We start from the raw sequence: 13,973 nt of genomic DNA, 5'->3' as shown, positions 1-13,973 counted from the left end.
AGGTGAGACTGGGCAGATTGGAATGTGGAGGAACGTGCACAGTCTTGGGGAAACACCCAGGCCACCCTGATGAGAGGCATGGGTGCCACAGAAGCAAGTACATCAAGGACAAAGTGACCCTTGGAAGCTGACTGGCAAATGGCTCATTCAAGAGGACTTGACAGTCTCACGGCCCTCACCTGGGTTTCAGGGGAAGCTGAGTAAGGACCTCTATTTCCCCTCTGCAGCCATGTGTCATGAAATAGGCATCTAACTGCTCTAAGATTCTGTTTTTGAAGTGATGGGTGAGGATGAGAATCCTAAATTTGCAGATATGGTATTTGGAGAAGAGACAACATTGTGTATAGGACATCCCATGCACATCCTCAAATGTACTTCATGATCAGTGCCCATTAAGAATATTGATGAACCCTTCTCTTACCTTGCTTTCTTTTATTTACTCCTTTTCTTATTATGGATAATATTGAAGTTTTCCGTGGCTAATTTCTTTGAAGTGGGGAGCCAAGTCCTTCTTCATTGTCTGTTCTTAGTCTGAAATGTCCACTGAAACCTGTTCACTTTGGGTGACCCTGCTGACATTTCAAAAACAGTGGCTTTGCTTCCAGCAGCACAACAACACACAAGCTACCACAGTCTGACAAACTCACAGGCCAAGTGCCCAAAGACAACCAAACCTCTCTAGAAGAAGTGTGGTTAGTGTTCCTTAGAGATAAGGATGGAGTGTGACTTTGTCTTACATACTTTGGCCATATTGTCAGGGAGACCTGTTCCTGAATAAGGACATCATGTTTGGTAAAGTAGAGGGGCAGCGAAAAGGAGGAAGGCCCTCAATGAGATGGATTGACACAGTGGCTGCATCAATGGGTTCAGGTACAGGAACAATTGTGAGGATGGTGCAGGATTGGGCAGGGTCTCCTTTTGTTGTGCATGGAAAAACAGCTTACCAACTTCATATGCAGAGGGAAGAAGCCCAGAATTAGCAGAGAACTCCTCAAGAAGAAGGACACCATGGGAGGGCTTGCTTTACCTGACTTTAGCACATACTACACAGCCACTGTTGTCATAACCACATGGTTTTGGTACAATGACAGATACTCAGACCAATGGAAAAGAACCAAAAACCCAGAAATAAAATCATCAGCATACAGACAACTGATCTTTGATAAGGGCGCCGAAAACATCAAATGGGAAGCAGATGCCCACTTTAACAAGTGGTGCTGGAAACAATGGATATTTACCTGCAGAAAAATGAAACAAGACCCTTATCTCACTCCATGCACAAGAATAAACTCAAGGTGGATCACAGACCTTGAAGTTAAACCCCAAACAATTAGGGCCATCAATGAGGGAATTGGGACCAACTTGAGAACTTTGGCACAGGGAATACACAGGCTATCAGAAATAGGGAAGGATACAAACACAGAGGAGGCACAAATTGACAAATGGGATATACTGAAGATAAAACACCTGTGTACATCAAAAGAATTCACCAAGAGAATACTAAGAGAGTTCACAGACTGGGAAAACATCTTTAGCAATGACACATCAGACAAAGACCTTATTACTAAAATCTACAATACTCTGCTAGTTTTCAAAAAGAAAAACAAAACAAAAATGAATTGCCCACTTGAGAGGTGGGCAAAGGACTTGAACAGAAGTTTCACAGGGGCAGAAATCCGAGTGGCCAACAAACATGAGAAAATGTTCCCGATCTTTAGCCATAAGAGAAGTGCAAATTAAAACATCAATGATGTATCACCTAACACCTTTAAAGGTAGCCCAAATAAAAAAATTAGAAAGCAACAAGTGTTGGAAGGGCTGTGGGGAGACAGGAACTCTCATCCACTGCTGGTGGACTTGAAAGTATGTACGACCACTATGGAAATCGATCTTGCGATACCTAAAATAGTGGAAATCGAGTTACCATATGGGCCAGCATTCCACTACTGGGCATATACCCGGGAGAGCCAAGAAACAAACCAAAGCCAGACATCTGTGGTCCAATGTTCATTGTGGCACAGTTCACAATTGCAAGGAGTTGGAAGCAACCCAAATTTCCATCAACTGACGATTGGATTAAAAATCTGTGGTATATACATACAATTGAGTACTACATATTGCTAAAAATCAGTGAAGAACGTATGAAGTACATCATGGCATGGGAAAAACTGGAGGAAATCATGCTAAGCAAAGTAAGTCAGGCACAAAAGGACAAGTACAACATGAGCCCGCTGTGGTAAGCATTAAAAAAATGCAAAGGGGGCATAGGGAAAAAGCTACTGTATACAAATATTCTTGGGGTGAGAACCGTGTAGTATGGCAGAGACCAGATCAAATACAGGGATGCACATGGTAGACAACTAAAAAGGAGGTGGGGAGAGGAAAAAAAGGATGAAAATAAGGAAGAAATGGGCAGCGGGGGCATGGGGTGCTAACCCATCCAAGGGGAGGGTATTGTTTATATCTCCACAGGGATAGAAGGATCAGATTTTAACCTAGTGCCTCAAGGTGTGAATGCAGCATGCAGGTGTGGAGTAGGGAACCAGTGGAGAATTCTGGGGGGTTGGCCCCAGTCACAAATACTAAATGGACACCTGCCCCTCCCCCCAGAATAATTTATTTCAAAGGACAGCATTGATTCTGCAGCTCCAGGAGAGGGACATATCTGATCAGAGCATATGGTAGCAGATGAAGGGGGAGTAGCAGAGAGTGGAGCACATCCTGGCCCACCAGTCCTTGAAGATGATGACCCCAATTAGAGCAGCCAGTCCCCAGAGAGGATCACATGGCCAACCCCACTATGAGACATGACGTCCCTCACTGACCCATGGCCCTGCATTGGACAGCACCTGAGACATAGTGTGGGAATTGCGCCTGGCCTGATCCCACCACATTGAGGCAAAGCACTGGGGAAGTACAGCGGAACAGCAAGGGAATGGAGCAGCAAGGACCCCAGGGAATGTGAAGGTGGACTTTGGGGCCAGGCTGTGGTGCCCCAACAGACTGGACTGGAAAACACTCCTAAAGGCCAACAAATGATTCTTGAACTAAGTACAACTTTTCTTTCTTGTTGTGTTTTGTTTTGTTCTTTGTCAGTGGTTTATTGTTTTGTATATTGTTGCTTGGTTTTGCTGTCTTATTTTTGTGCATGTTATTATCTCTGCAGGTCTGTCTAAATAAGATAGGCTGGATGAACAATCTGGAGGAAAACAATGGGTCTGACAGTTCCGGGGGGAAATGGGATAGGGGGAGGTGAGGGGAAAGGAAGTGGTGTTATCCAATCCAGGGACAAGGGAACAACAAGTGATCCAAATTGGTGGTGAGGTGGGTGTAGAGGCCTGGTAGGGTATGATCAAGGGTGATGTAACGAAGAGGTATTGCTGAAACCCAGGTGGGGACGGATCATGATAGTGGGACAGGAGGAAAGTCAAGGGCAATAAAGGAAAGAGCTAGGAGGCAAAAAGCATTTACAGAGGTCTAGATAAAGACATGTGCATATGCAAATATATTTACCTATGCGGATGAGGAAAACATATATGTGCCTATATTTACAAGTTTAGTATTAAGGTAGCAGAAGAACATTGAGCCTCCACTCAAGTACTCCCTCAATGCAAGAATATTTTCTTCTATTAAATTAGCTTTCTTTGATGCTCACCCTCCTGACACAACTGCTGAAGACAAAGCAGATGAATATGCAAATGTGGTGAAGAAAGCTGATGGTGCCAGGCTAACAAAAGAGATAGTGTCTGGGGTCTTAACGACTTGAAGATAAACCAGTGACCATCTACCTCAGAGGCAACAAAGCCCACATGGAAGAAACACCAGGCTCTGTGATCATGAGGTTCCAAAGCAATCAGCTATCAGGCATCAAAGAACAAAAAATCAAATCATTGAGTGCACACCTCCATGATCAGATCGCTGAGGACAAACAGGTGCATAAGCAAATGTGGCAAAGAAAGTTGATGGTGTCCGGCTATCAAAAGGTATAGCATCTGGGGTCTTAAAGGCTTGAAGGTAAACAAGTGGCCATCTAGCTCAGAAGTAACAAAGCCCACATGGAAGAAGCACACCAGCCTGTGCAATTATGAGGTATCGAAGGGATCAGGTATCAGGCATCAGCAGAACAAAAAAAATCTTACCATAGTGAATGAAGGGGGAAGTGCAGAGTGGAGACCCAAAGCCCATTTGTTGGTCACTGAAGATCCCCTTGCAGAGGGGTCTAGGGGAGGAGATGAGCCAGTCAAAGTATAATATAGCCCCAATGAAAAATACAACTTTCCTCTAGTTCCTAAATGCTTCCTGCCCCCATCCCCGCCCCCTTCCCCCCCCCCCCCACACACACATACTAACATGATCTGAATCCTACCTTGCAAGTCTGGCTAGACCACAGGATGTACACTGGTACAGATAGGAGCAGGAGGCACAGGGAATCCAGGGCGGATGATACCTTCAGGACCAGGGGTGTGAGTGGTGGTACTGGGAAGGTAGGGGGATAATGGGTTGGAAAGAGGGAACTGATTACAAGGATCTACATGTGACCTCCTCCCTGGGGACAACAGAAAAGTTGGCGAAGGGAGATGTTGGACAGGGCAAGATATAACTAAATAATAATTTATAAATTATCAAGGGCTCATGAGGGAGGGGGAGTGGGGAGGGAGGCGGGGGAAAGAGTGCCTGATGCTAAAGGCTTAAGTTGAGAGCAAATGCTTTGAAAATGATGAGGGCAAAGAATGTACAGATGTACTTTACACAATTGATGTATGTATGTGTGGAGTGTGATAAGAGTTGTATGAGCCCCTAATAAAACATTTAAAAAAAAAGAGAGATCAAAGATGGGTTATACTAGGTAAAGTTATTGCACAAGACCTCTTTAGAGTATTGAAAAAATAAGGATGTTGCCTTGAGGATTAAGGTATGCCTGACCCAAACCATGGTATTTTTCATGGCCTCATATACATGTGAAAGTTGGACATTGAATAAAGAATACTGAAGGGAAAAAAAGACATATAGTTATATAAACTCTTTTTAATAAAAATATGGTATAAATACTATTTATTGATTGATATGGGAAACATCTTTACATTAAGAGAATATGTGTGTGAGCTTGTATGTGTGCATGAAAAAAATACACATTGTAATTATCCCCATAGTTGTTCATAAAGGAGCAACGTTCCCAACTTTTCCAGACTTGAAGATAAGTAAGGGGGCCTTACTTACCTGTGCCTTTCATGTTGGGGGCAGTGGCTTATTTATTAAGGACATTTGGAAAAAGGCGTATGCGTGTTCTGTGTGAAACTGCAATGGTACCCTCAGCCTGTCTACTCCTGCTTCCACAGGTGAGCAGTGAGTAAGTAAAAGCTGTGCCTCTGCAGGAGGGATGTGAGTGTCTGGCACGGGTTGTCTAGACAACTGTTTCCAGCAGCCCTCAATGGGCCTCAGTGCATAGGCTTAGCATCAAGGAGGCCCCTTGGGCTCTGTGTAGATGCTGTGTTCTTCACACTAGCTTACTCGATGCAAGAAGATCCTGTATTGGTGATATTTGCCACCTAATGTGCTCCAACTCAAGACGACCCCTGTAAAACAGAATAACCCCATGCCCATTTTCACAATGATGGGTGTCCTTGAGTTGACTGTTGCAGCCATTGTGTATTTAAAGCACTTTCTAACCTAGGGAGGTCATCTTTTGGCACTGTACTGGACAGTATTTTGTTATGATCTATGAGATTTACATTGGCTAAATTTCAGAATTAGGTCATCAGGCCATTCTTCATAGTTAGCCTATATCAGGAGGCTCTGTTGAACCTGCTCACCATGGGTTACCTTTCTGTAATTTTATATACTGGCTATAGAGCTTAGTTGTCATAGTCAGAGATGGCCAAAATATCATACAAAACTAGCATACAATTCTGAGGATGACAGGTATAAGTGACCATTTATCTCCTCAGGTCCCCATTTTATTTAGAGCCAATGGGGAGAAGAACACTAATGAGTAGCTTCAAATTGCAATATACATACAGAGTCGGTCCCACTGTGGTTTTGTGAGGAATATACATAGAATAACTTTAGCAAGATATATTCCTAAATGTAAGGTGATCATATTTTGCGTGGTGAGAATGATCAGAATATATTTATTTCTCAATCATCTCTTGCCATATAATTGCAATTATTCTATTTACTGCTGAAACAGAAATAGAGTTCTCCTTTAAGCTTGTTTCCCATCGCAGCTTCTTAAAACAAACAAAACAACAACAACCACAAAAATCTCTCCTGCTCAGAAAGGTGCTATGAGCAAGGGAACAAAATTGGACAGGAGGGTTTATTCTGTACTTTTTATATTCCAGGCAAGGTACCAGGAGCTTAGACTTTTTTCCCTTCTGCCTTATATTCCCCTTACAAGTTATGGATTTTCATCCAAATTCAATTTTAATTCATTCCACATAATGCAGTTGAACTGTGAAACTGTGAAAGCTTAGCAAGATCCCACTAGTAAGCTAGTAAGTGGTCCAGTCAGCGTGACATCAGTACAAGTATGGCCTGCTTCCAAACTCATGCCCTCCAGGAGTGCAGTGAATTACTTAAAGATGATCCTCAGAGCCATAATCTACCAACTTCCGAGTCAGCTTGTTCTGGTACAGTGGCTTGTGGTTGTTCTGATGCTGGAAGCTATGTCACTGATATTTCAAATGCCAGCCGGGTCACCCAAAGTGAATGGGTTTCAATAGTGCTTCCAGATGAAGAAAGGACTGTGAAGAAGGAATGGGATGTTCACTTCTGGGCAATTAGCCACTGAAAACCTTAGGGCTAGAAGGAGAGCATTTTAGACACTGAAAACCTCATGAATCGCAGCAGAACATTGTCAGAGAAGTGCCAGAAGAGGAGCCTACCAAGTCGGAAGGCACTCAAAACGCCTGGGGGGAAAGCTGACTTCTCCAAGGAGAGTCCACCACGATGGCACAGATGGCGTGGAGAATAGAGCTTTCGGGACCTTCATTTGCTGACGAAGGATGACTTAAAGTGAGGGGAAATAGCTGCAAACATCAACTGATAACTGGAACTTGGAATGTCCAAGTATGAACCTAGGAAAATTAGAGGTTGTAAAAAATTAAATAGCATGCATAAAGATTAACATTGTAGGCATCAGCAAGCTGAGATGGACGGATATTGGTATTTTAGATTCAGAGAGTCCGATGGTTTATTTGGCCAGGAATGAGAGACTCATGAGGAATGGCATCACATTCATTGTCAAAAAGGACATTTCAAGATTGATCTTGAAGTGCAATACTGCCTGTGACAGGATTATATCTAGCCAAGGAAACCAATCAATACAAATAGCATTCAAATTTATGCAACAACACTAAAGCTAGAGACACAAGCATTGAAAAGTTCTAGCAAAATCTTTAGTCAAAATTTGATAAAGCATACAATTAAGATCCATTGATAATTATGGGATCTTGAAATTCAGAAGTTAGAAACACAGAGGAGGAGACTATATTTGGAAAATATGGTCTGGGTGATAGAAACTAAGCTAGAGATTCCACGATAGAATTTTAAAAAGACTAATGTCTTCTTCATCCCAAATGCCTTTTCCAAATAACACAAATGGTGACCACAAACTTGGACTTCTCCAGATGGAATACACAGTGTGTCTGTGGGAAGAGAAGCCAAAGGAGTTCTATACCAGCAGGTAAAACCAGGCCAAGACTAATGGTGCAAAGGTCCACCAATAGCTCCTATGTAAGTTCAGGCTAAAGTTAAAGAGAATTTAAATAAGTCCACCAGAGTAAAAATGGAAACTACCCCACCTGAATTTCAAGGACATCTCGAGAACAGAATTGACTCATTGAATCCTAATGACAGACGAGCTAATGATCTGTGGTAGAGCATCAAGAACGTCTTTGTGAACTAAGCGAAAGGTAATTAAAAAGATAGGGAAGAATGAAATTATCAAAGTGGATGTTAGAAGAGACTCAGAAAACTGCTCTACTTATACAGTAGCTAAGGCAAGAAGAAATGATGAATTCAAATATCTGAAAAGTAAATTTCAAAGAGAAGCTTGAGAAAACAAAGTAAAATATTATAACACATTGTGCCGAGTCTTAGAGTTAGAAAACCAAAAGGAAGAACACGCTCATCATATCTTAAATTGATATAAATAAATAAAACATTCAGCCTCAAGTTGCAGATTGGAAGATTATCTGGGTAAAATATTGAACAGGAAGTAAGTATCAAAAGAGGATGGAAAGAATACAGAATCCTTCTACAAAAAGATGTAGTTGACATTCCACCATTTCAAGAGGTAGTGTAAAACAAGAGTCAAGGGTGCTGAAGGAAACACTTCAAGCTGCACCAAAAGCATTAGCTAAAAATAAGGCTCCAGGAGTTGATGGCATGCCAATTGAAATGTTGCAACCAATTGCTGAAGCAAAGGAAGCACTCATCTATCTACGTTCAGATTATTTGGAAACAGCTAATTGGCCAACTGACAGGAAGAGATCAAGATTTGTACCCATTCCAGAAAAAGGTGACTGAACAGAATGTGAAAATTATAGAACAATATCATTACTATCACATGTGAGTGCAATTTTGCCAAAGACCCTATAATGAAAGGCATGCTCATGAGCATGGCTGAGAAGGGGGCACCCACGACTGGAAAAGTGCTGTTTCTGGTCCTAAAATGTTAAGATGTCAACTTCTCCAATAAACTCTATAACTGTGAGTATTGTCCCAATTATGTGTGTCCATTGCTGCAGAGAAAGGGAGTTCCCTGGGAGAGATGGGTTGGTGTAAGATGGGTAAAGAAGGCCGACGGGTCAGGAGGCAAGACTGACTTCTGCCTCATAGAAACTATCCTTGGTTTGGTGATCATGCTCTCTCTTATGAATTCAGAGGATGTCTGACACTGCCTCCAAGCCATTCTTGTACCTCCCCTCACAAATATGATCAAAGGCTACCGAATTAGAATATATATGTACATATGTTCACACACAAAAAGGCAATGGTGTATCCAATTGAGTTCTTAAAACCCACATATTAAGAGAGGTCCCAGAGTCATAGTGAACTACAACTCTAACAAACCTAATCCTTAGAGAACTAGATGGAAAAAAAATTATATATATAGAAAGAGAGAGAGAGAGAGAGGGAAGAAAAGAGAGAGAGAGAGAGAGAGAGAGAGAGAGAGAGAGAGAGAGAGAGAGAGAAGGAAGAAGAAGAAGAAGAAGAAGAAGAAGAAGAAGAAGAAGAAGAAGAAGAAGAAGAAGAAGAAGAAGAAAAGAGAAAGAGAGAGAGAGAGGACAGAGTGGTTCCTGAAGTCCATAAGTAGGCTCAGCTGCTAATCAAAAGATTGGAGATTCATGTCCACCAGGAAACACCTTTAAAAAAGTGTACTGATCTATTTCTTAAAAACCAGTTACTGGAAAGCACACCAAGCACAGTTTGCTGCTGCAGCACATAAAATATAAATGAACTCACTGCTATTGAGTCTGTTGTGACTCATAGTGACCCTGTAGGGCAGAGAAGAATTCCCCCGTGGGTTTCCAAGTCTGTAACGTTTTATAGGAATATGAGCCCGCTCTTTCCCCTGGATGTGCTCTTGGGTTCAGTCTGCTATCCTTGCAGTTAGCGGTGCAGTGCATAGCCACTACACCTGCAGGGCTCCTGAGCAGGACCACAAGTCACAATTGACAGGACGGAACTAGTTACGATCTAGGGTGGTTTTGCAAACAGGCCTCCTTCAAACAATTCTCTAAGTGGCATAGGGTTTTCAACCAGGGGAAAGAGAGCTATAAATACATGTAACCAAGCCTCGACTCTCAAAGACAGCACCATTGAAGCACACTGGGCAGAGGGATATCAGCAATGGTCTGATCAAATCAGCCTCCAAGCATGGATGTATCCAGGAGGTGTAATAATTGATTTTCATGACATAGTGCTGAGTCATCAAGAGAAGCTTACATATTCGTTTCAGTGTTCTCTGGGGAGGAAAGCAGGTGACCCATTTGAGCGAGAGTTTCATTTCTATAGCGAAAGCTGCTTTGTCAAGCCTTCTGGTGCTAAAGAGAAAATGTGATGGCTATCCGGAAGATTCACTGACGTGGAAACATGTCTGTCCTACAGAGTTTAGATCGATGAGGCAGCGTGTTCTGTTTAGTTAAGTGCCCTTCCACTTTGTTGACATTTCATTGCCTCATGTCGCAAGCTTTTCAAAGTTCCTAAGGCCCAAGCCTTGCATTAAATGCTTCTTGAGACTAAGGATTATGACATCCTTTCTCAGACACTCAATATCCTTGTGGTTCTCAGGTTTTGTTTCTGCCATGAAACAAATATGATTTGACATTTCCCAAGAATACACACTCTCAAAGTATACATAAACTTTGACATGCCCCCTAGGCATTTTTGCATGATCATGAAGCAATAGTCATCGGATCTTAAAAGTTTGGGGAAGCAGATCTAGAAGGCTTTTGCAAGAAAATCAGTTAATTTAAAAGATGCCTAGGGCCTTTGAAGGCTACTACCCAAAGGAAAAAATAGATAGGTAGAATTAATCCATAAATTCTGAAAAGCAAAGCATATAATTAAAAAGAATCATCTGAGTTATGGATTGCAGTTTTCAAGTAGCATCAATACAGCGAGCACACAGGGTTGTCTTTGTCTACCTTGACAGCCTCTTAGCCCAGTACTGTCCCTCACACGTCCTTTGTCCTCACATGTACCAACTTAATCTTTTACTGAGTTTGGCCAGATTCCCCACCCCCGTACCCCCCCCCCCCACTGATGTTTTCTTATATGCTATTCTCTCTGCATGGAAGAGCCATTTTCCACCTTCTCTTGCCTCGCTCAAGTGCTCTGTCCGAATGACACCACTCCCAGAAAGAGTTTCCTTCTCAGGCAGTCATAGACAGGGCCTTGCCACTGTGCCTTTTGAAAAAGAGGAGAGGATCAGGAGAGGCGATGCCACTCCCCGCAGGTCTCAGCCTGAGCACCCCAGCCGCCATTGTTACATCAGGTGCCGTTAGTATTCTTCTTAATCGTTTTATTAGGGGCTCATACAGCTCTTATCACAATCCATCCACACATCAATTGTATAAAGCATGTTTGCGCGTTCATTGCCCTCCTCATTCTCAAAACATTTGCTCCCCACTTAAGACCCTGGCATCAGGTCCTTATTTTACCCTCCCTCCCCGCTTCCTCCTCCCTTATAAACCCTTGATAATTTATAAATTATTATTTTGTCATATCCTGCCCTGTCCGACGTCTCCCTTCATCCACTTTTCTGTCTGTCCCCCAGGGAGGAGGTCACATATAGATCCTTGTAATTGGGTCCCCCTTTCCAACCCACCCTCCCTCTACATTCCCAGTCTCGCCACTCACACCACTGGTCCTGAAAGGATCATCCACCCTGGATTCCCTGTGTTTCCAGTTCCTGTCTGCACCAGTGTACATCCTGTGGTCTAGCCAGACTTGCAAGGTATAATTGGGGTCATGATAGTGGGGGTAGGGAGCCATTATTTTTTATGAAGCATCTATAACGTCAGCCACTTCATTGAGAAATACTCCTTTCCCTGATCTTCCAAATGTGGGGTATTATCTGTCACGGGTCACCTCCGCAGAATCCACACAGAGAAGCAGTTAGAGCGATGAGCCTTACCCGGTGTGTTGAGCAGACGGGACCTTCGGCAGTAGTAGGCCACCTCCTGCTCACAGTGCTCAGCGCCGTCAATCATGGCTGCCAGCTGCTCCATGCTGCCTCCATAGTCTAGGGCTGCGATATATGGGTTTTCTGGGCCCGCCCCTCGCACGTGGGTCAGCTCCATCTTGTTGTGTTGAACTGACGTCCAAATTTTGTCAGCTGCCATGGCAGCACGAGCCAAGCAAAGAGATTAAAAGGAAAGCGTGAGAGGAGCATGAAAGCAGGTCAATGTCATTCAACATGCGTTAATTAATCCCCACCTGTATTCCCTACTCCTGTAAAGACTGTGACCAGAAAAGTCTTTCTTTTTGTTTTCCACATTGAGCTCAACCCCAAATTGGCAGCATAGGATTAATAATCCTAAAAGTTTATTTTGAGAGTGCTTATTCCATAGGTTTTATATGATCTATTTAACAAACATTATCTCATTTCACACTCATATGTCAGTTTGTCATTCGGTGGTAATTTACAAGTTGCTATGATTCTGAAAGTTATCCAGTGGTATTTTAAAGGACAGCAATGTCACCCAGAGTAGACAGGTTTTAAGAGCCTCCAGACTAAATCAAAGTCAGAAAGTTGATGACACATTTTTGAAATTTAGTCGATAAAAACTATGGATATCACAACAGAATATTGTGTAATATAGTGCTGCAAGATGCGCTCTCTAGGTTGGAAGGATCTCAAAATATAGTGTGGTCACAACACTAAACTTGAACATACCAACAATGGGACAGCTGGGACAGGATCTGGCCACATTTTCTGCCCCCTGTTATCCTGGGGTTGCCATGAATCAGAGCTGACTTAAAACCAATTAACAGCAATCTCATTTAAAATAGAAAATGCCAAACTTGAAAGGCATTCAATACTCCCATCTCAGTGATAAGGAAAATACGACAAGATGAATAGGCAGCTCACGAAAGATGACATCATGACTAATTGAGAATTTGTAACCAAAATATGTGACTCAAAGCCATCAGTTCTGTGAGCTCCAAATGAGCTACTGACACATACCTGTCTCAAGAGGACACGAATAATGCCTTCAGAAAATCACGTGTCCTGCATTGAAGCTAAGAATATATATTTGTAAAAGATGGGTGAGATTGTGCAAGCTACATAGTGCTTTTGATGCACTACATTCCAGCATTTTTGTTTGTTTCATAATTTGATCTTCATGTCACCTCTATTTACTAACATATTTGAAAAGACTTTGTGATAGTTTATTGTGTCAGCCTGGCCGATAAACACAAGTAGGATTAATTGAAGGGCAGAGGGACAAATGACTCAGTGAGCCTTGCCTTGATTGTTCTGTGCCTCAATTTAAAGGGGTACACTACCTGTGGGATGCCTAGCTTGTGGACTGTGTCACTGCAAGTTGAGGTCCCTTTAAGCCCACACGATTGGAATGTTCATCTCTGGAGCTGGGGACTGACAGTTGATGACAGTTGGTGACTTGCCTCGATGTTTGCTGCCTGGATATATATATAGCCCAGCTCTCTCTACAGAAGGAGACTGGCAACTGGTGGCTCTCAAGCCTAAAAGGACTGCTAGTATCTCACTGCTTTATAATTTAACTGTTAATTTCTTGTATCATCTATCTGTATATAATTTAACGGTTCATTTCTTGTATTATATATCTACCTTTATAAATATATTTATATATAATTACTAGCAATCTGGTTTGTCTCTCTAGAGAACCCTGTCCAACACAGACTTACAATTAAAGAATATGCAGAGATATGGACCTTTCAGTCAGAGGGAAGAACATACTTTGTCTAGTCAAAAAAGAATGAAAGGAAATATATTTTAGAGTCCGACAAATGTGTATTTGAAGCCTGTTTCTGCCAACAACTCACATGGAAAAGTAATCTGACTCCTCAGAGATTCAGTTTCACCATGCGTGAAAGTCTTTTTACAGAGGAAAGAGCAACAGCTCGGCTCTTCATCTGAGAGAGCATCTCAAAGTGCGATGCACTCCAGATCATGATACTGTGATCACTGACCAGGCACTTAATTGATTCTGAACATCCTCACAAACTTAATAGAGGACAAAGGACTTTTTGTACCCTCTGAAAATCTTGCCCAAATTGTAGCATCATTTATTACTCTTACTCAGTGGCAGAGCTGGAAAAGAATTTAGGGTAGATATCATGTGGATTTCCCCTTCAAAACATGCTTGGTTTTAGAAATTAGGAAAACAAAATTCAGGAAATGAAGGAAAAACCTGAGGATTACCTAATAAATAGTCACGATGAAGAATATATAATGAGTGTAATCACAATTAATATTA

The 13,973-nt window shown here is 42.2% G+C and overlaps 1 protein-coding gene across 2 annotated transcripts in view; it reads right to left on the bottom strand.

Moving 5' to 3' along the window:
* The window catches only part of CNTNAP5 (contactin associated protein family member 5), a 1,091,618-nt gene that overhangs the window by 279,409 nt on the left and 798,236 nt on the right, over window positions 1-13,973 (bottom strand). For both annotated transcript variants that reach the window (XM_075529285.1, XM_075529286.1), the window contains exon 13: window positions 11,645-11,845. In XM_075529285.1, the coding sequence (XP_075385400.1) occupies window positions 11,645-11,845 (201 nt within the window). The remainder of the gene's footprint in view (window positions 1-11,644; window positions 11,846-13,973) is intronic.

The sequence above is a fragment of the Tenrec ecaudatus genome, chromosome 13, assembly GCF_050624435.1.
Source record: "Tenrec ecaudatus isolate mTenEca1 chromosome 13, mTenEca1.hap1, whole genome shotgun sequence".
Lineage (NCBI taxonomy): Eukaryota > Metazoa > Chordata > Mammalia > Afrosoricida > Tenrecidae > Tenrec > Tenrec ecaudatus.
This window is presented reverse-complemented; position numbering and strand designations above follow the sequence as displayed.